The sequence below is a fragment of the Terrapene carolina genome, unplaced genomic scaffold, assembly GCF_002925995.2.
Source record: "Terrapene carolina triunguis isolate 2854851 unplaced genomic scaffold, T_m_triunguis-2.0 Scaffold84, whole genome shotgun sequence".
Lineage (NCBI taxonomy): Eukaryota > Metazoa > Chordata > Testudines > Emydidae > Terrapene > Terrapene triunguis.
In genome coordinates, this window is record NW_020664435.1 from 34,734,809 (window position 1) to 34,758,431 (window position 23,623).

At 43.8% G+C, this 23,623-nt stretch overlaps 1 protein-coding gene across 1 annotated transcript in view; it reads left to right on the plus strand.

The window, feature by feature from the left end:
• Positions 1-23,623, plus strand: part of SLC25A40 (solute carrier family 25 member 40) — an 84,928-nt gene that overhangs the window by 43,724 nt on the left and 17,581 nt on the right. The window contains exons 7-10 of the mRNA XM_026649467.1: positions 728-901; positions 5,540-5,649; positions 9,806-9,887; positions 22,752-22,832. Coding sequence (XP_026505252.1) covers positions 728-901; positions 5,540-5,649; positions 9,806-9,887; positions 22,752-22,832 — 447 coding nt within the window. The remainder of the gene's footprint in view (positions 1-727; positions 902-5,539; positions 5,650-9,805; positions 9,888-22,751; positions 22,833-23,623) is intronic.

Consider the following 23,623-nt stretch of genomic DNA (forward strand, 5'->3'; position numbering starts at 1 on the left):
TTGAGTCAGTATAACAAGGTGCTTATGTTGGCCGGAGACAAATTTGAGTGTAGATACATGCATTAACAGGTTGACCGAAGGCAACTTACGTCAACCTAAGTTTGGAGTGTAGACCAGGTATTAGCGTACAGCAAGCCACAGTCGAATGTACAGCTCACTAGTTTGTCACACACTAACTGGCTATGGGGACTCTGCTACCAGGCACTAAAAGTTTTGTAGTGTGCGTTATGGAACTTTTAGTATGTGGTAGCATGGTCCACAAAGCCAGCTGGTATGTGGCAAACTAGTGCAGTTTGTCACACACAGAGGGTATGTCTACACTCTAGTGGCACAGCTATGGTGCTGCAGCTTTGCATCGATGGAAGGGGCTTTTCTGACTGTACAGATAATCCACCTCTCTAAGAGATGGGGTCTCAGTTGACAGAAGAATTCCTCCATCGGCATAGCTGCTATGTCTTCATTGGGGTTGGGTGGACCTAACAACATTGCACAGAGCACAAAAATTTTCACAGCCCTGAGCAATGCAGTTAGGTTAACCTAAGTTTTATGTGTAGACCAGGCCTAGGTCTCTATGAAAACATAGCCTCTAATCTTGTGGCTGAAAGGAACCAAAAATATAGAGTGGGAGAAATGTTGGATTATTTTTAGTGTTTGGGAAATTGCTCTATTAACAGAATTGACTGTTTTTAAGTCCTACTAATGAACCTTAATCTTTTCCCATTTTCAGTGGGTTCATTAACTGTAGTAAGTCCACTGGAGTTGATCAGAACTAAAATGCAGTCTCGCCAATTATCTTACAAGCAACTGCGTATATACATCAATAATACACTTGCCAAAGATGGTTGGCTTTCACTCTGGAGGGGCTGGGGTCCCACTGCTCTGAGAGATGTACCTTTCTCAGGTAAGGGTTTATGTCACATCAAAAGTTTGTGTTATGGAGAATACTTTCTTGTCAATTCCTTTACATTTTTCCTTATACTTTGATAACATTATAGCATGTGGCTCTAAGTAAGGTTGAGAGTGCTTTACTATCTAAGTGCTTTAAAATCCATGTGCTGAATTGGACTGTCTTGAAATTTGCTGTGCCTCATGGGGATGTGGGGTAAGATTAAAGGTTCAAATTTGGGGTAACTTGAGCAAGGAGTTCCCCAGATATAGTCCTCCTAAAAAAATGTTTACAATATCACCTGCTTTTTCTAACTTTTTTTTTTTTTGCACACAGCTGGGGTTCAAACTGTACTTCTGATCCTCCCCAAACTGATTTCACTCACTCAGGATTTATTTTAGCAAATGCATGACCCCACTGACCTTTTGGGGAAACAATATTTCAAAAGCCATTGAGGGTTAAGTTTGTAATTCCAGCTCAGTTTAAGGTAAACAGATCTGTCAATGAGAGTGAAAGGTGCATGTGCAGCAAGACTGGGTCTCTGTTGCAAGTTAGAGGCTTTGCAGACAGCCTAATGCTAGTAACTGAGTGGGCTCAATGTGATATGCTATGGCCATTGAACCTGACCAGCATGCAATGTACTGTGAGTTTGAGTCCTGTCCTTGGCAACTTTCAAAGCATGTGTGTTGTGCATGTTGCTTTCTGTCTACATTCTGCCCTTTTGGAGCCTTATTGGAAGTTTTGTCCAGAGATCAATATTTCTGATTTAAGAGCCAATATTTTCTATGATTCCTTCAGTGAATAAGGGATTGTCATCAGAGGGACTTTTGCTATCTGGAGCTCAGAAGCACTGATAGAGCAGAACAAAAAGGGGGAAGGGGAAAGTTAGGTACCCTTCTCTCCAGTGACATTCCTGGGGAGGAAGGGAAGTGGAGCAATCTGTGCCCTCCCACATTCTTCCCCTACAATTATCCCCCTTCTTCCAACAATTCTTCCTCAAGGGGCTCCAGAGATCTCCTTCCCTCCACTGCTTCCTGATCCCAGGGAAGGAACCTACAACTTCCCTCCTTCCCCATGCTGCCTCCAACAGTAGGGAAAGGGCTCAAAGCTCACCCCTCTCCTGATGCTGCTGCTCGTATGGGAAAGGGGAGGTCAGAGCAAACCAAGAAGTGTGAGGAGGAAAGGAGCTGTTCAGTGGGGGATGTAAGGGGGACTTCAGCTCTGCCCCTCAAACTTTGACAGCCATGTCCCCCTTTTGTCCCACCTGCAGAAAATGCTCCCAGACTCCAAGTCAATCTCTGCATCTTCTCTCCAGCTACTTAACTTTCAGAGTCCTGCCTATATCTTGTCAATAGGGAGGAGGGCTGGGTTGTACTGATCATGCAAAGAGATGGGAGATGAGGAGATGGTTTAGGACTGATGTGCAGCCAGTGCCTTTTGTGACAGGGGAAATTACTGCCAAGTAGTCAGAGGCACAGAGGTGGAGAGCTTGGCTATGGTACATGGGGAAATGGAGATTTTTTTTTTAAACAGGGAAATTAACTGCCCCAAAACTTCATTTACGCAGATTAAGGTTGTTCAGTGCTACCTTGTGCCCTTCCAGAATATGGAGAGTGACTAAATATAACCCTCTGAACACCAGGAAACACAAAGTAAGGTACATGCCACCTCTGCAATGCAACTTTAACTCTGCCCTCTTTGAGCAGTACCCCTGCACACCAATAATACACATACTAGCACTCAGAATTAGCTCTAGTTAACCCCTCGAGTTAGCCTAGCTTGAGTAAGAGTGGCTACACAGTGAAATAACACTTGAGCTGCACAGAATGATTGGATTAGCAATGCAGAGTTGCAATGTTCCCACTGCATTACCTGCTTGAGCATCAGCATCACTTGAACTTTAACCCGTATCCCCTGACAGGCCAGCTAGCTTGAGTTTAAAGTGCCACCTAACTTGAGCTAGAGACTTGTGAGCAGACAGGAGTCAGGATAGGGGCAACACTGAAGTTATACCACAAGCACACACAGCAGTGAAAACATGCCCCCATATGCTGCAGAATGCCTTAGGAACTGAGCACTGTTGGACAAAATTTCACACTTTCTCTTGCTAAGGCAAAACTTGGATCAGGCATAACAAACAGCAGTCTACAGCTGGCCTACATGCAAACTCTAAGACTACTCCACACAAACCACCCCAGACTTGGAACATAACAAAATAACGGCCATACTGGGTCAGACCAAAGGTCCATCTAGCCCAGTATTCTGTCTTCCGACAGTGGCCAATGCCAGGTGCCCCAGAGGGAATGGACAGAATAGGTAATCATCAAGTGATCCATCCCATAGCCCATTTCCATCTTCTGGCAAACCGAGTCTAGGGACACCATCCCTGTCCATCCAGACTAATAGCCATTGCTGGACCTATCCTCCATGAACTCATCTAGTTATTTTTTGAGCACTGTTATAGTTTTGGCCTTCACAACATCCTCTGGCAAGGAGTTCCACAGGTTGACTGTGCATTGTGTGAAAAAATACTTCCTTTTATTTGTTAATAGGAAGCAGGTTTATAATTTCATTTGGTGACCCCTAGTTCTTGTGTTATGAGAAGGAGTAAATAACACTTCCTTATTTACTTTCTCCACACCAGTCATGATTTTATAAACCTCTATCATATCCCCCCTTAGTCGTCTCTTTTCCAAGCTGAAAAGTCCCAGTTTTATTAATCTCTCCTCATATGGCAGCCGTTCCATATCCCTAACCATTTTTGTTGCCCTTCTCTGAACCTTTTCCAATTCCAATACATCTCTTTTTGAGATGGAGCGACCACATCTACACTCAGTATTCAAGATGTGGGCATATCATGGATTTGTATAGCGGCAATACGATATTTTCTGTCTTATTATCTATCCCTTTCGTAATGATTCCCAACATTCTCTTTGCTTTTTTGACTGCCGCTGCACATTGAGTGGATGTTTTCAGAGAACTATTCACAATGACTCCAAGATCTCTTTCTTGAGTGGTAACAGCTAATTTAGGCCCCATAATTTTATATGTTTAGTTGGGATTATGTTTTCCAGTGTGCATTACTTTGCATTTATCAATATTGAATTTCATCTGCCATTTTGTAAAAAGCAACAAAGAGTCCTGTGGCACCTTATAGACTAACAGATGTATTGGAGCATAAGCTTTCGTGGGTGAAAATTAGCATGGGGAAATAGGTTTTACTTTAATTAGGTTTTACATACTATTAAAGTAAAACCTATTTCCCCCTGCTAATTTTTCCCCCGACTGTTACTCACACCTTCTTGTCAACTGTTGGAAATGGGCCATCCTGATTATCACTACAAAAGTTTTTTTTTCTCCTGCTGATAATAGTCCACCTTTACCTGATTACTCTCATTATAGTTAGTATGGCAACACCCATTTTTTCATGTCCTCTGTCTATATATATCTTCCTACTGTATTTTCCATGCATGCATCCGATGAAATGGGTTTTAGCCCATGAAAGCTTATGCTCAAATAAATTTGTTAGTCTCTAAGATGCCACAAGTACTCCTTGTTCTTTTTGCTGATACAGACTAACCCAGCTACCACTCTGAAACCTGTTTTCCTCAAACAGTTTTAGAACTATCCTGCTGAAATCTTGGGCTGCCTTTCCAAAGTGTTTGAAAGATTGTCTAGTTATCAGTGTAGCAAAGTTCCAAGACGAGCTCAGTGTCATGGTAAACCTCAACTTCAAGTAGCATCAAAATTTTTTTGTTTTTCCCACAGAATAATAGGCACTTTAGAGACAACCTTTATTGAGATGATCATTTAGAATTATTGTAATAGTGAATATCCCTTTGGCTGTGTTTTGAATGCTGAGTATGGATGTGAGGAAGAGGAGAGTGTGTTCAGCCTTTTAAGAAATTTTTAGATTATTTTCATTTTAACAGAAAATGGATTATTTTTAAAATTGAAAATTTGCTGTAGACTTAGTTCTCAATAAGTGCAAATGCCTTTGTACTCTGTAGGAATTTGGTTTAGAAATAAAGCTTTACAACCACATTTGGTGAAAGTTAAGTATGCAATTTTCTATTAATTTTAACAGCACATTGAATTATGATAATATGTGACAAGTATGTATGGGTGTGCAATTTTGCACATTGACATAATTGTATATACATATTCAGCCATTTATGACTGATATTACACATTCAAATAAATACACACTGTTTTCAATCTATTGATCTGTTGCTTAAAAAAAAAAGAACAGCACAGCTGTTGGTTGTGTATCCTACTCATTCAGTTCTTTCGTAAATATGAGGATTACCACTTTCATTAGTGCCCTGTCTTTTGATTCGTGCCAGTCCTCTCTTCTTCCTTTTTCTTTCCCAGTCTCTTCTGTCTCCTTCCTTCTCTTTTTAAATTTGCATCCTTTTCTGTATTTCTCTCTCTCTCTCCCCTTTTTTGTTTTTGTTTGGATTTTTCTTCCCTTTCTTTGCTCTGGCATTCTTAGGGTAAGAGCATGCAAACAGTAGCATTTTTAGATGTCTAAGAGATAAAGAAGGGGAATGAATTAGTCCTTCTGTGCTTGGTACACAGATTTATGTTGCTTGTTGCAAGTTTCTGGTTTCGGAGATTTGTTTATTTTGTTTTTTTTCCCTATCTCCATAGCAATATACTGGTATCACTATGAACGCATCAAGAAGCGGTTGTGCAAGACATTTGATGCACATGAACCAACATTTATGATCAGCTTTACTTCAGGGGCAACAGCTGGCTCTGTAAGTCTATGTTTCTGTTGCTGATATTTCTAAGCAAACTTCTTCCTTGCATTAATCCCATCAGATGGGGTTCTCTCTATGAGTCCTCTCCCTCTAAAGTGCTCTGTTCAATGCTATATCCTCTACCACACCACATGCTAACATGTCTTCATTTAGGATGTTTCTAATAAATAAACTGTTCAATTCATTGGGAGTTTGTATATATAATTAATAAAACACAAGGAGTGAAATTACAGGAGATTCTCCCACAAATTGTGAATATGTTGTTGAACACAAGGTTAGAATCAATGTGTCTTTAGCTATACATAAAATGCAGTCATCTGGTGATGAAACACTTGAATTGTTATTGCTTTTATTTGTAAGTGAAGCAAATTGGAAAACATTTAATAAAATCAGAGGGGTAGCCGTGTTAGTCTGTATCCACAAAAACAACGAGGAGTCCGGTGGCACTAAAGACTAACAGTTAAAAATATGTCAATTGCAATGGATTTTTTTACCTTCAGTCCATTTGGTAGGATGTCCATCTGTTTGCACTTGGAGAGGAAGAAGACTTTAAGGTGCCACTGGACTCCTCGTTAGTTAATAAAATGTTAAAGTAAAATACAAGTGTAAAAGATATCTAAGTAGTTTTGATTGGAAATCTTATTCAAACTTTTTTCTATTACTACAGATTTTAGCAGCCTGTTAAATCATGGAGTCTGTAGCTGCAGTTTTATTTTATTAAAATAAAATAAAAACAAGTATTGGCAGAGTTCAGGAAACAATCACAGCTGAAGCCTACAGTTAGCCTGAACTTTGCCAAAGCTGGCTATTATTTCCACATTACTTCAATCGTGTTAACTTTGTGAAAATGGTTTGTTTGAAAAGAAGCACTATGTGGGCAACTGTTAGGCCTCAAAGTAACCACAACAGCAAAGCTAGAATATGCTGTTTTCAGATACTTGATAGCTTTTAGATCTATTTTAACATATACATAGTATAATTGCTGTCTTTTCACTTTTTCTAACAAGGACAACATGGTGTGTGCCTGTGGGGTGGGGAGTTAATGATATTCAAAATGTTCTCATCCTTTCCTGCATGTTTACATTTTTAAGATACATAGCTGTTAGAAAGACCTACTAATTTGTTTTTAAACTCACAACTTCATTTCAAGATCATTATCGACATAATGGGATGGTGGAATCACAACCTCTCAGGAAACTCAGTTGATTGTTATATGGTTGACTTCAGTTCATTTGGACAATTTATAGTAAGCAGCAATCATTTAAAAATGCTGTTGCCTTGGGGTTTTAATCAAACTTTAAAAATAATTCTGTTTCACAGGTTTGTTTGTTTTTTACAGATGATAAACACAGCATTGTGATTAGCATAGCCATGAAGTATTTTCTGTAGCATATATGTGTACTGTGTGTTCAAACTCTTTTAAATATATATAATCAAGTGAGGGAATACCAAATCATCTGTGGGTAGATACAGTACCAGACATTGTTTTGGTGGGGAGACCTCGTAGTTGAAATTGCAAAATAAACTGTAGTGGGTAGAGTACTGTAAGGCAAAATCTAATGTGTTTGATCACGGACAAAGCACACACCTCAGTATACAGTGGAGTCGCATCTTACTCAGGAGTTAGGTTCTAAAGTCAGCGCGTAAGGCAAAAATCGCATATAGTCAAAATTACCCTTGAAAATCCCTTAAATCGCCCATAAAGTACTGTATACGGTACATGGTTTTTTGTATACAACCCTGTACAGTAATATGTATAAATATATAATGTATACAGTAATGTACAGTATATAATAAAAAGTACATATGCAAAATATAATTTTACAGTACTGTATTTTTAATTACAGCGGGTAATTACAGGGGGTCGTCAGGGCTTGATGTTGATCCAGGAGATGGAGGTGATGGAGAGCTTGGGTGATGGAGAGCGAGTCGTAGACAAAGTGGTTGGCTCTGGTTCAGCTCGAGAAGTTGATTGCGTAGGCTCATCTGCTGCTGGTTGTTTTTCCTTGGAAAAACATAGTGATCGGCAACTGTCACTGTTGTCTCTTGAGCTGCTCAAACATTTCTTAATACAGTCTCAAATCGTCTGTAATACTACGTGTGATTTTGAGGCTTTGTTCCATAGAGGGATCGTATTCAAAAATTAAATCATTCAAGTGTTTTGCTGCTTGGAACACTTCAGCAAATTTATGAAGATTCCAACTTGCTGGCTCTTCCTGTTTGTCGTCGTTATCTTCGTCTTCTGTAGACGATTTTATCAGTTCCTCTAACTCTTCGTTAGTCAATGTTTCTCTATGGTTCTCAATTAATTCTTCAATTTCTTCCTTAAGGATGTCGACGAAGCCATCACCACCTACTTTCCTGGCCACCTGAACAATGTGTTTCACTTCTTTGTCAAGGGTCGGGAAACCCTTAAAATCATTCACACATTTCCATACTTTTCGCCAACATGCATTGACTGTTTCAGGCTTGATTGCATCCATTGCCTGTTTAATATAAGTGATGCAATCAGCAATGTTGAAGGACTTCCAACACTTCATCACATTAAGATTGGGATCAGCATCCATAGCGCTACATATCCATGAGAACATAAGCCTCATGTACGTGGTCTTGAAACAGCGAATCATGCCTTGGTCGAGAGGTTGAAGGATGGAGGTGGTATTGGGGGGGAGAAAGACGACTTCAATATTGTTATGTGCAAACTGGAGTGCCGCAGGGTGGCCAGGAGCATTGTCTATCATCAGCAACACTTTAAAGTCAAGTCCTTTCTCTTCGAGATACCGCTTGACCTCCGGAATGAAACACTTGTGGAACCAATCCAGAAATAATGCTGCCATCACCCAAGCCTTTTTATTTGATTGCCAGAACACAGGCAGGAGATTTTTGTTCTTGCCTTTTAGGGCACGGGGATTTGCAGCCCTGTAGAGCAAGCCCGGCTTTATTAAATGCCCAGCCACATTGCCACAAAACAACACAGTCACATGGTCTTTAGCTGCTTTGAAGCCAGAAGCTTGTCCTTCTGATTTTGAAATGTAAGTGCGGTTGGGCATTTTTTTTCCAGAAGAGTCCAGTCTCATCAGCATTAAAAACTTGTTCCGGAAGATAGCTCTTTTCTTCTATGATTTTCTTTAATTGTTCGGGGTAGGCTTTTGCTGCCTCTTCATTGGCAGATGCAGCTTCACCAGTAGTCTGCACATTTTTGAGGTTGAAGCGGTTCCTAAAACTGTTAAGCCAACCTTGGCTGGCTTTGAATTCCTTCTCATCAGAAGGCTGTCCCTCTTCGGCAGGAGGTTTGAACAGCGCGTAGAGGCTAAGAGCCTTTTCTCACAACGTGTTGCCATCGAGAGGCACACGTTTGCTGTTCATGTCTTCCAGCCAGAAGTTTAATGCCTTTTCAGTCTTCACTAAAGTCTTATCACGCACCTGGCTTGTCACCTTAGTAGTTATTGGAGCACTTGATGCCATGGCTTGACGAATTTCTCTCTCTCGAATCTTGATGGAACGGATGCTAGATTCGTTGTGGCCATATTTACGTGCCACGTTGGAGACCGACATACCGTCTCTCAATAAGTCCAACACAGCCAGTTTTTCCTCCAACATTGGAACAGATTCCTCTTTCTTCGGTTGAGCACCAGATGAAGTAGTTGGCTTGTGATTAGGGGCCATGTTGTACGAAAAATACGTATCTTTAAACACTAGAATCACACTCAGCGCGGCGAGATGCTCACACTATGAGAGGCACGCGGGAACTGAGTCCGACTGAGGGAACAGCAGATTCATGTCTCCCATCTCGCGCTCACTCCGGGACATACGCTCATTGAGTGGAATGGTGGGTGGAATCGCCCGCACTATTTACAGGTATCTTGTTGTTTTTCTTTTTTTTTGCTGAGCACGTATAGTTGATTCGCATAAGTTAAATGAGCGTATGATGCGACTCACCTGTAGTCACTTTCCCTGAGGTTTTACAATCTAAAGTCCAGATCCCCCAGTGATGCACTGGAATGGAAGCTAGTGGATCCAGATCCCCCCAGGATGCCATCTGGAACTGGGGTACCATTGAGCCCTCTGACCCACTAGCCTGGGCTCACTCTCACACTGTGTTGCTGTGACATTTTAAGTGAAATATTAATAAAATCTCTTTACTTTTTAATAGATTGCAGCTACAGTAACTTTACCATTTGATGTGGTGAAAACACACAAACAAACTGAAATTTGGGAATATGAGACCTTAAACTGTAAGTTGTTTGGAACTAGATTACTGCACGTTCTTTACATTTTAGATTACCTTAGGAGCTATCTTTATCTATCATTCCACTGTTCAAAGGTGAAATTCTCCCCAGCACAGAGGGCTCAAATAAAGTCCACTGTACCACTTACGTCTTATTGTGGGGCTTAAATGGGAAGAAGAGCCATTGTTGGCCTTGTGCACAGGAGTGCATATTACTAATTGGAAGTAATAAAGATGGGAAATCTTAAAACATAATTCTGTTTAGTTACATGGATTTCTAGTGGGGACTTTAAATCATCCCCATATTCTTTCTTCTATGATGTATCACAAAACGCTGTAATTTACCCTGTTCTCTTTTTTTTTTTTTTTTAATATCAGGGTTGGAAGGGACCTCAGGAGGTCATCTAGCCCAACCCCCTGCTCAAAGCAGGACCAATCCCCAGACAGATTTTTGCCCCAGATCCCTAAATGGCCCCCTCAAGGATTGAACTCACAACCCTGGGTTTAGCAGGCCAATGCTCAAACCCCTGAGCTATCCCTCCCTTTCCATGTGCTGTAATGTCTTCTGGAATACTTCACGGGAACTGTTCTATTTTATGTATTTTTAATGACTCGGAGGAGAGAAAAAATGAGAAGCTGGTGATGTTTCCTGTAATACTGTTTCAGTTAAGAAAAACTGTAGAACATTGTATGTCTAACTTGACATGTCACTGTCTAACTTCATTTCTCAGAGGGCATGAACGGAAGATTAAGTTGCTTGTTACACCCTTATCTACATTAGGCTGGAGTCACTCTAGCTAAGATAAGCAGGAATACCCTGGTACTAGGGACAATGGACAAGATAAATCTGGAATGTAGAGCTCAGGTTATAGTGAACTGCATATGGACAGAGCATGCTGTACAGGGATTAGTTCCTGAAAAGCAACCAAGCTAATCATGAAGTACGTGATATAACATGTAGTCAGAAATGCAGGTGTTAGTAAAGATGTATATAAGGAAAAGTTTGGCTATGTAACTTGGTTTTGTGATGTACCCTGCATCCACCCCCTGCAATTGAGCCTGGACAGCTTGGGTCTAGTGTTGCTGAATGCTAAATAAAGGTATCTGAGTGGTGAATTCCGGAGTCAAATTTAGTGGAAGAGGGTCTCATGGGATCCTAATATTTATCCAAATTAAATGCAACTCTTATGATAATTTTTTTCTAAGTTTCTTCTATAAACTGAACGTGAACAATGTTCTGTGGAAAAACTCTTTGGAGTTGACAGGAGTAACATGATAAAAATTGTTTGCACATCTAGCCCCACCCACCCTATTAGAAAAGAGGACTGTCTCTCCTTAAATATTTTTGTTTTTTAACTTTAATCCAGAAAAGGACTACATTGTTCTCAAGTTCTGCACAGACAGAAATTGTGGAAAAACAACATCGGTTGCCTCATAACCGAAGTCGTGCAGAACGCAATGCCATCCACAGCCTCAGAAACCACCCTGACATTATCATCAAAGAGGCTGATAAAGGAGGTGCTGTTGTCATCATGAACAGGTCTGACTACCAAAAGGAGGCTGCCAGACAACTCTCCAATACCAAATTCTACAGGCCACTTCCCTCAGATCCCATTGAGGAATACACTAAGAAACTGCACCATCTACTCAGGACACTCCCTACACTAACACAGGAACAAATCAACGTACCCTTAGAGCCCCGACTGGGGTTATTCTATCTACTACCCAAGATCCACAAACCCGGAAATCCTGGACGCCCCATCATCTCGGGCACTGGCACCCTCACTGAAGGACTGTCTGGATATGTGGATTCCCTACTCAGACCCTACGCCACCAGCACTCCCAGCTATCTCCGTGACACCACTGATTTCCTGAGAAAACTACAATGCATTGGTGACCTTCCAGAAAACACCATCCTAGCCACCATGGATGTAGAGGCTCTCTACACAAACATCCCACACACAGATGGAATACAAGCTGTCAGGAACAGTATACCTGATGATGCCACAGCACAACTGGTTGCTGAGCTCTGTGACTTTATCCTCACACACAACTATTTCAAATTTGATGACAATATATACCTCCAGACCAGTGGCACCGCTATGGGCACCCCCATGGCCCCACAATATGCCGTTTTTATGGCTGACCCGGAACAACGCTTCCTCAGCTCTCGTCCACTCATCCTCCTTCTCTACCTACGCTACATTGATGACATCTTCATCATCTGGACCCATGGGAAGGAGACTCTGGAAAAATTTCACCACGATTTCAACAGCTTCCACCCCACCATCAACCTCAGCCTGGACGAATCTACACGGGAGGTCCACTTCCTAGACACCACGGTGCAAATAAGTGACGGTCATGTTAACATCACCCTATATCGAAAACCCACCGACCGCTATGCCTACCTTCATGCCTCCAGCTTCCATCCTGGACACACCACACGATCCATTGTCTACAGCCAAGCACTGAGATACAACCGTATCTGCTCCAACCCCTCAGACAGAGACCAACACCTACAAAATCTTCACCAAGCATTCTCAAAACTACGATACCCGCATGAGGAAATAAGGAAACAGATCAACAGGGCCAGACGTGTACCCAGAAGCCTCCTACTGCAAGACAAGCCCAAGAAAGAAACCAACAGAACTCCACTGGCCATCACATACAGGCCCCAGCTAAACCTCTCCAACGTATCATCAGTGATCTACAACCCATCCTGGACAATGATCCCTCACTTTCACAGGCTTTGGGTGGCAGGCCAGTCCTCGCCCACAGACAACCCCCCAACCTGAAGCATATTCTCACCAGTAACTACACACCGCACCATAGTAACTCTAACTCAGGAACCAATCCATGCAACAAACCTCGATGCCAACTCTGCCCACATATCTACACCAGTGACACCATCACAGGACCTAACCAGATCAGCCACACCATCACCGGTTCATTCACCTGCATGTCCACCAATGTAATATACGCCATCATATGCCAGCAATGCCCCTCTGCTATGTACATCGGCCAAACTGGACAGTCCCTATGTAAAAGGATAAATGGACACAAATCAGATATTAGGAATGGCAATATACAAAAACCTGTAGGAGAACACTTCAACCTCCCTGGACACACAATAGCAGATTTAAAGGTAGCCATCCTGCAGCAAAAAAACTTCAGGAACAGACTTCAAAGAGAAACTGCTGAGGTTCAGTTCATCTGCAAATTTGACACCATCAGCTCAGAATTAAACAAAGACTGTGAATGGCTAGCCAACTACAAAAGCAGTTTCTCCTCCCTTGGTGTTCACACCTCAACTGCTAGAAGAGGGCCTCATCCTCCCTGATTGAACTAACCTCGTTATCTCTAGCCTTACTCACTCTTGCTTCTATATTTATACCTGCCCCTGGAAATTTCCACTACATGCATCCGAAGAAGTGGGTATTCACCCTCGAAAGCTCATGCTCCTATACGTCTGTTAGTCTATAAGATGCCACAGGACTCTTTGCTGCTTTTACAGATCCAGACTAACACGGCTACCCCTTTGATACCATTAACTTTAATGGCTATTGAATCAGGTCTTCACTATGGAGTAATCAAAGACTGAATTTACTTTGTTAGCAATCCGTCTGTTGTGAAACAGATTTGAGCAGTCTGATTCAGAATCACATAGTTACATAAAAGCTCTCTCCTCTAGAAAATAATGTGGAAACAGTAGAAGTTTCTTTAAAAACAGTGGGAGAAGATATTCTTAATTTCAGGCTAGTAAAAAAAAGTTCTGATCACTTTGTCTATAGAATCATAGGACTGGAAGGGACCTCGAGGGGCCATCTAGTCCAGTCTCCAGCACTCATGGCAGGACTAAGTATTATCTAGACTGTCCCTGACAGGTGTTTGTCTAACCTGCTCTTAAAAATCTCCAATGACGGAGACTCCACAACCTCCTTGGGCAATTTATTCCAGTGCTTAACCACTCTAACAGGAAGTTTTTCCTAATAGCCAACTTACACCACTCTTGCTGCAGTTTAAGCCCATTGCTTCTTGTCCTATCCTCAGAGGTTAAGGAGAATAATTTTTCTCCCTCCTTCTTCTAACAACCTTTTATGTATTTGAGAACCGTTATCATGTCTCCTCTGTCTTTTCTTCAGACTAAACAAACCCAAGTTTTTCAATCTTCCCTCATAGGTCATGTTTTCTAGACCTTTAATCATTTTTGTTGCTCCTCTCTGGACTTTCTCCAATTTATCCACATCTTTCCTGAAATGTGGCACCCAGAACTGGACACAATACGCCAGTTGAGGCCTAATTAGCGCAGAGTAGTGCGGAAGAATTACTTCTCATGTCTTGCTTATGACACTCCTGCTAATACATTCCAGAATGATGTTTGCTTTTTTTTTTGCATTACTGTTACACTGTTCACTCATATTTAGCTTGTGATTCACTATGACCCCCAGATCCCTTTCTGCAGTACTCACTCCTAGGCAGTCATTTCCCATATTGTATGTGTGCAACTAATTGTTCCTTCCTAAGTGGAGTACTTTGCATTTGTCCTTATTGAATTTCATCCTATTTACTTCAGACCATTTCTCCAGTTTGTCCAGATCATTTTGAATTTTAATCCTATCCTCCAAAGCACTTGTAACCCCTCCCAGCTTGGTATCGTCTGCAAACTTTATAAGTGTATTCTCTATGCCATTATCTAAATCATTGATGAAGATATTGAACAGCACCAGATCCAAAACTGATCCCTGAGGGACCCTAATCGATATGCCTTTCCAACTTGACTGTGAACCACTGATGATTACTCTCTGGGAATGGTTTTCCAACCAATTATGCACCCATCTTATAGTAGCTCCATCTCGGTTGTATTTCCATAGTTTATTTATGAGAAGGTCATGCGAGAGTATCAAAAGTCTTACTAAAGTCAAGATATAGCACATCTACCACTCTCCTCCCTCCTCCCATCCACAAGGCTTGTTACTTTGTCAAAGAAAGCTATTGTGTTGGTTTGACACAATTTGTTTTTGACAAATCCATGCTGTTACTTACCTTATTATTTTCTAGGTGTTTGTAAATTGATTGCTTAATTATTTGCTGCATTATCTTTCCCGGTACTGAAGTTAAGCTGACTGGTGTAATTCCCTGGATTGTCCTTGTTTTTCTTTTTATAGATGGGCACCATATTTGCTCTTTTCCAGTCCTCTGGAATCTCTTCCATCTTCCATGACTTTTCAAAGATAATCACTAGTGGCTCAGATACCTCCTCAGTAAGCTCCTTGAGTATTCTAGGATGTATTTCATCAGGCCCTGGTGACTGGAACATATCTAACTTGTCTAAGTAATTTTAAACTTGTTCTTGCAAAGCTAAGACTTAAAATGTAGATGGCCTACAAGAAAATAAGGCTGTCCTAATGTTTAGCCTGTGGTTTCATTATCTCAAGTAAACTAACTATTGTTGTGGTGTGATCGTCCTAAGGCATTTCTCTTCGGGTTGCTAGTTCCATTTTGGACAATTGTGCCACGGTTTTTAATTTCAATTCTTTTACAGTGTGGGTCTTACTTTATTGGTCATATGTTTTATCAATTTAGTATACATTAAAATGTCACTGCAACCACCATTTTGAGTCAGAAGTGAGAATGTAATAACTTATTTTGAAATTCATGTAAGTAGTCTAATTAGATTAATATCTAGTTTGAAATTTAGCTTTGCTCATCTAGAATAGTACTAGTTTAGTCTTTCACTAGGACTGGTTGCTGTTGCAGTTGAGTATTCTCTGTGACTGCATCCAGAAGTGTGTTGTGTTCCTAGTCCCCTTTCAAGTCAGGACTGGAAAGCACCTTCAGCTGGGCCTCATATTTCCTTCAAATCTGAAGAGCACTTTTGCTGCGTATATGGGCGTGAGTTTGTTTTGATTAAGTCCCTGGTGAAAAACCCACATTCTACCACTTTGGTGCTATAGGACAATGAGAACAGTATGTCAAGAGCAAAATATCATGAAAGACAGATGGTCTGTTTAAGATCTTTCTTAAATGTGGATGTGCACACTGTGTTGTGGATTTGATAGTGTAAGTGTAATTTTAGAGGCAACCAATGGCATAGGGCACTATATTTTTTCCCCCACACTCAGTACCTGCATAAAGTGATCTTGTAGATTCAGTTTGCCACAAGAGGCCAGTTTTTTCTTGTTTCTTAAATCACTAGGCCAGTATTATCTATTGTTCACTAAACTAAAGGTAACTGCACACTACAAAAAGCAAAGTTTATAACTAAAGTTTCAGCATAGGTAAATATGCAATTTAGTTTAATGTACTTGAACATCAGAATTAACACATTGTATGAATGGTATTGTCATGGTTACAGGGCAAGCTACATTTTAGACCCTTTTTAGTCCCTGTTAAGTGTACCCTTAGAGTGACAAGTTTTGCTACCTTCACCCCTCTCTGGGTGGAACCACATGGTTCTAGCAATCAAGGACTGGATTTCTGAGCAGCAATCCCCCCATTTACCAACTGCGTTTTCCCAGCAGGCCCAGCTGTGTTTGACATCTGTAAGCCCTTTTCCTCTGGGCCCTGTGACAGCAGCTGATTCAAGTGACACAAAATCTGTTTCTTTAAAGTATATTTATTTGTCAAAAGGAATACAGTGTCTAGGAAAATGTGTTTGTGACCGGGGTCCCAGTGCGGGCCAGCTAAGGTCACTCAATTAGGGTGAATTGCAAAGAATGAGGCAGATAATCCCCAGAGCTGGTGGATATTTTCAATATTTAGATTTAGCAAGCCAGCATAAAACAGCTTCTTTATTACATCCCTTGTTGCCCAGAAACCAACAACACAGTTCCCTTGAAGTAACCCAGCCTCAGGCCTCCATCCAGGTACTCAAATCAAATATGGTGAAGATTTCTGAAAATCTTATTTCATCCTATAGAAGAAAAGGTGCTACCAATCCCAAAGGATAGGACACATTACCTCCCAGGATATTGAATAGTCCAGATCTTACCTGAATACACACATACAGCCAATTCTAATTAACTAAACTAAAATTTATTTAAAAAAAAATATATAGAGAGAGTATGGTTAAAAGATCAATATACATATAGACATGAGTTCAATTTTTGAGGTTCAGATTCATAGCAAAGATGGTGTGCTTTGTAGTTGCAAAGAGTTCCTTTAGAATTTAGTTAATAAGTTATAGTCCAATGTCCGATATCCTCTTCAGGGAGTACCAGCATAACTGGGACCTCAATCTTGTGACTCAAACTTCCCCTGATAAAACTTAAGCAGATCTGAGATAAGAAGGATTGGGACTGAAGGATCTTTTATACAATATCAGGCCTTCTTTAACAAGTTGGAGTCCCTCGGGGAACAATAGGTAATCAGGGTGTCTTTGAAGTGGGTCCATCACCAGTACTTAGCTATATGACCCAGGCACCGGGGATCCTGCTCCCAGCACGTTGTCTTCAGCGCGGAGTGCTCTGGTGCCATCTTCGAAGGATCCAGCGCCAAAGAAAGATGCTAGCAAGGAAGCTAGGCACCGTCATGGAACCTCTCAGGGTCATTCCAGCCTTTGGCACCGGTCCCAATCACTGGTGCAGAAGAAAAAGAGGTCAGAGAGAGGTCACTCTCCCTCGGCAAAACCCAGGGACCAGCTACTAGTGGCACCTCAGTCAGGCCATGGCTCGGGAACTCAGAGTGGGGCCACATTGAGTCCTGCCCAAGCAAGGCAGTCAAGTCCGGGCCTGTCTCGCTCACCGCACACATCGGATCATCTACCATTCCCATCCACCCCGGAGGCTTTTGAGGCAGCACAGGACCTATTGAGGCTCACGGTGCCGTTCTCGCCACCAAGACAGGAGAGTGTCTCGGCACCACAGGTTCCATCTTGACCCCCTGTGCACACGAAGGGAAAGCCGGTGATGATGGCACGCTGATCTCCATCACCTTGGCACCCATCTGCTCCAGCTCCACCATCCAGAGAGCGCAGTCGGTCCCCTGCTTCTCAACGCTCTAACTTGAGAGGAGCAGCACCACTCTGGTCCTCCTACTCGGAGTCGGACTCATACCGTTCCAACTATAGCAGTAGCAGATCCTCCTCCTCACGGCACCATAGGCAGTCCCGCCCAATGCAGTGGGCCCCTCAGTGGCAAAATCCATAGCAGTAGCCCTTTTGGACTCCATGGGGTTTCCATCAAGCCCAGGGTCGGAACCAGGGGTCCCACTCAGGTGCAGCATCTGTGGCTCCGCGACATTCGTTCGACCATGGTTGGCACCGGAGCTAGTGCCTTGGGCGTTAACACTGGCACCTCTGGTGCCATTCTCGGAACCGGCGCTGACTGCAGCACCGGCACCGGAGGTATCAGTGGCCCCGATTGCAGCTTTGGCGCAAAACACACCCTCAGCACCTACGGCACCGACAACGCCTCCGTCATTGGCGCCAACTGTCACAGCGCCCACAGGAACCCTGGCGCTCATGCTGCACTAGGCACCAGCACCGGCAGGGGGCCCGACGTCGGCACCGACCCCTGTGCCTTTCGCACCTGCGGGACCAGACCAACCTACTGCTTTTCCCATGGGGTCAAGAGATCCCTCAGGTGGGGACGGTAGGGAGCAACCACCTACCCTGGTGGTCTCCTCCTCCTCCTCACCAAATGAGGCCCAAGCGGGCACTTCAGTAGCCCCAGCTCTGGAAGACTCCAGATGTTGCAGCAGCTGCTGCGCTGGGTCGCCTAGGGTCTGGGCATTAAGGCGGAGGAAGTTGTGGATGATGCGGACACTATGGTGGACATCCTGGCTCCCTCCGGCCCTACCCGTATCGCCTTACCGCTAATAAAAACAATAACGGACACGACCAAGACCCTTTGGCAGACCCCGGCCTTGCTGCCACCTACAGCCAAGTGCAATGAGCGCCGGTACTTTATGCCCTCCAGGGGCTATGAACACCTCTATTCCCACCCCGAGCCTGATTCCCTGGTGGTGGCTGCCACTAACCAGCGGGAAAGACAAGGATTTCAAGGCCCTTTGCCCAAGAATAGGGATGCCAAAAATTAGACCTTTTAAGGCAAAAGGTTACTCCACAGGGGGACTGCAACTCCGTATATCCAACCAACAGGCCGTCAGCAGATACTCCTACAATGCCTGCTCAGCGATGACTAAATTTATGGAGTTGCTCCCCTCGGACTCCTGTGCCGAATTTTCGGCTTTGGTTAAGGAAGGGAGACTGATCTCCAGGGCCTCCCTTCAGGCGGCACTGGACGGGGCAGATGCGGCAGCCATGGCTACTGGTGAGGCTATGAGAAGGGGCTCGTAGCTCCAGGTTTCTGGCCTCCCTAACGAGGTACAGCAAACTGTTCAAGACCTGCCTTTTGAGGGTGAGACTCTCTTCTCAAAGAAAATGGACAAAAAGCTGAACAGCCTTAAAGATTCCAGAGCCACCTTCAGGTCCCTGGGCCTCTATACTCCTTTGACACAGTGGAGACATTTCCATCCACAGCCCCAGAAGTGGTTTGTTCAGCAGAACCTCCAAGATGGGTCCAGAAGGTGGAATCGGAACGGCAGGAGAAGGCTGCGCCAACCTTCTGTCCAGTGCTCGGAACAACCCAAGCCATCTTCAGGGCCCAAGCCGGCCTTTTGAAGGCATGGGCGAGGATGGTGTACCACACCTAACAATGGATCCATCCTGAATTACCTTCTCCTCCCGACTGTCCCCTTTCTATCGTGCATGGTCCCGTCTCACCGCGGACCAATGAGTGCTCTGCTTGATAGAGAGGGGATACTCCATCCAATTCTGTACCCTCCCGCCCTTTCACCCCCCTTCCCCGTCCCCCTTCAGGGACCCTTTTCACGAGCAGCTCCTTATCCAGGAGGTACCATCGCTCCTATCTTTAGGGGCAGTGGAGGAGGTTCCTCAGGAGCACAGGGGCGAGGGCTTTTACTCCCGGTATTTCTTAATACCGAAAGCCAAAGGCGGCCTCAGGCCCATCCTGGACCTGTGAGAATTCAACAAGTTTGTGAAGAAACTCAAGTTCCGCATGGTCTCTCTGGCCTCCATCATTCTCTCATTGGATCCAGGAGACTAGTATGCCGTCTTCGACTTGAAGGATGCATACTTTCATATTGCGATCACCCACCCCTCAGGTTCGTGGTTAACAAAACCCTCTACCAATTTACAGTCCTCCTGTTCAGCCTGTCAGCAGCACCTTGTGTTTTCACCAAGTACATGGCAGTCATCGCTGCATTTCTGCGCAGGCACCGGGTACAGGTGTTTCCTTACCTCGACGACTGACGGATCAAGGTCTGCTCTGAGACCTAGCCGCCATCTCGGCCTTTCAGCCAGCCATGGAGGGCCGCTCTGTGTTTGCCAACCCGATGGTCAGCCGGTTTTTAAAAGGGCTTGACAGGCTATACCTAATGTCTGTCAGCCTGTCCCTGTCTGGGACCTCAACCTGGTCCTCTCTAGGCTCATGGGATGCCCCTTTGAACCATTAGTGACATGCTCCCTGCTCTCTCTCTCTTACAAGGTGGCGTTCTTGGTAGCGGTAACCTAGGCCAGGAGGGTGTCGGAGCTCAGGGCCCTAACATCAGAGCCTCCCTACACCGTGTTCTATAAGGACAAGGTTCAGCTCAGGCCCCATCCTGCTTTCCTCCTGAAGGTTGTGTCGCAGTTTCACATCAACCAGGACATCTTTCTCCCGCTGTTCTACCCTAAACCGCATTCTAGAGGCAGGGAGCAGAGACTCCACTCACTAGAAGTTCGCAGGGCGCTAGCTTTCTACATCGAAAGAACAAAGCCGTTGAGAAAATCAGTCCAGCTGTTCGTGGCGGTAGCAGACAGAATGAAGGGCCTACCTGTGTCCTCACAATGCATTTAGTCATGGATCACATCCAGCATATACAAGTGCTACAACCTGGTGGGGGTTCCCGCAGCCCCAATCACTGCACACTCCACCAGGGCGCAGGCTTCATCAACAACATTCCTCACTGAGGGCTGGTCCACACTACCCGCCTAATTCGGCGGGTAGAGATCGATCTTCTGGGATCGATTTATTGCGTCTCATCTGGATGCGATAGATCGATCCCAGAAGCGCTCCCCCGTCGACTGCGGAACTCCTGCTCGCCGAGAGGAGGAAGCGCTGTCTACGGGGGAGCCTGCCTGCGCCGCGTGGACCCGAAGTAGGTACTTTTACTTCGATATAGGAAACGTCGACTTCAGCTACGCTATTCTCGTAGCTGAAGTTGCGTTTCCTATATCGATCCCCCGCCCCAGTGTGGACCAGCCCTCAGATTCCTACTTAGGAAATCTGCAGAGCAGTGACATAGTCCTCCATCCACACATTATGTGATTACACAACAGGCCAAGACGATGCAGCCTTCGACGAGCAGTGCTTCAATCAGTGGATGACTCCGACCCCGCCTCCTGAACTTGGACTTGTGAGTCACCTGATTGGAATTGACATGAACGAGCACTCGATGTGTTGTTCATGTCCATTCCAATACTTACCCTCCTTACCCCTCTGTTGGAGTTCTGGCAAGAAGGAACTGAGGGGGTGCAAGGTTGGCAGGGCTGTATATTGGACACCATGAAGGCGCGACTCCAGGGAGCGCCCAGGCCGACCCTACGGTTGCCGCTAGGGGAAAAATCATCCGGCTACTGTCAGGGGCGGCTCCAGGCACCAGCGCACCAAGCGCGTGCCTGGGGCGGCAAGCCGCGGGGAGCGGCCTGCCGGTTGCTGTGAGGGCGGCAGTCAGGCAGCCTTCGGCGGCATGCCTGCGAGAGGTCTGCTGGTTCCGCCGCTTTGGTGGCAATTCGGCGGCGGGTCCGCCAAAGGCGCGGGACCGGTGGACCTCCCGCAGGCATGCCGTAGAATCCCCGTTGCCAGCGGACCTCCCGCAGGCGTGCAGCTGAAGCCTGCCTCACTGCCGTGCTTGGGGCAGCAAAATACATAGAGCCGCCCCTGGCTACTGTGCACATGCGCATGCACACACCTGATTGGAATGGACATGAACAACATATCTTAAAGAACAACAGTTACCAGAAGGTGAGTAACGTTTTTTTTATCTCTGAATCATCAGAATACAGCATAGACAGGGACTGTTGATTACATTGTTGACCACTACCCATATATATGTAAATACACAGAAGCACAAACATTATCTCCCCACATGTCTTTAAGGGTTGAATTTGAGTCATTTATTCTGCAGGATGTTTAACCCTTTCTGGCCATGCATCACAGGGTTAAAACAAAAAAGAATTCTGTACGCGTGTTTCTTTACCTAGGCTTAACCTCTCTATCCATAGCTCAGTTAGGCCCACCGTATTTCCATCTCTGAACCGGTAGAGCTAACCTGCTTTTTGCAGTTTGTTTGTATCTGTCTGCCAGAGGTTCATTTCTAGCCACTACTGCTGACAATCCACTCAGTCCCTTTCCTTCCTGGGCCAGCACCTTTAAGGCTTAGGATCGCCTTTGATCCTAGGCTTTTGGCCTTGAGCAGAGTAAACCAGGCCAGCCTTATGGGAGCAAAGCAGGAGCATTCCCCAATTTATAATTTCCCCATCCTTATCTTTGCCACTATTTTTTTTTCTGGTTTGCTTCTCCCTTAGCAGCCTTCTTGGATTTAACTCATTGCAGTCAGGCAGGATAATATCTAACAGATAAATTGAGGTCCATGTGATACTTATGAAATAATAAAACAACTCCTTCATTTTCCATCAGTATGTCCAAAATTAATGTAAAACGAATTTAAAATGTGACTAAAATAAAAACAGCTAGTGCATTTGATTGATGTGATCCCTCTGATTTTCAAGAGTATTTATTACTTTTCTGTGGTGGTATTAATTTGTATACTATTTAATTCACACTTTATTTTGTTGTACTCTATCTAGCATCACAGAAGAGATCCACATCAACATGGACAGTAATGAAGAGAATTGTTGCTGAGCATGGGTTTACTGGATTATTTGCTGGTAACTGTTTTAATATATTTCCAAGAAAAAAGGAAATTAAGTGGATTTAATCATTAACAAGTTTTTATAGAATCTAACATGTGCAAGATAAAAAATACTCATGTCCTTCCACATGAATGTTGTTAGCTGTGGAGCAGTCATGAAATATACACCTCTACCTCGATATAACGCTGTCCTCGGGAGCCAAAAAATCTTACCGCATTATAGGTGAAACCGCGTTATATCGAACTTGCTTTGATCTACCGGAGTGCGCAGCCCTCCCCCCCCCCGGAGCACTGCTTTAGAGCGTTATATCCGAATTCGCGTTATATCGGGTCGCGTTATATCGGGGTAGAGGTGTATATGCAATTCTAGCCAACTCTTAATTGAGAGATTATCAATTAAGATGTCTAACAGTGTCTAAGGACAGAGGTGGTTTATTTTTCAAGCATGTGACAATTAGCATGTAGCACATGTATCAGTTATATCAATTAATGTAGTTGTAATTATTTTCCCAAATTGTCACTGACAGGAAAGTGGTGTGAAAAGTTCTGCAACTAAAGAATTATGAAAAACAAAACAAAAAAGTGTTTTATGTTCAGTTATTAGATAGGGAGAAAAGGTAGTTTTTGCAAGTGAAAATAGCTTTTCCAGCCGGTGAGAGATACAATTTGTAAAGCAAACAGAGAACTAAGACAGAACTGGAAACACTTAAGAACTCTGTTCTTTGGGAGCAAGGGAGATCCAACTCTCTTTAGGGGCTCAGTGAGGGTCTAATTTTATTGTGGGTTAAGTGTGATTTATCTCCTACC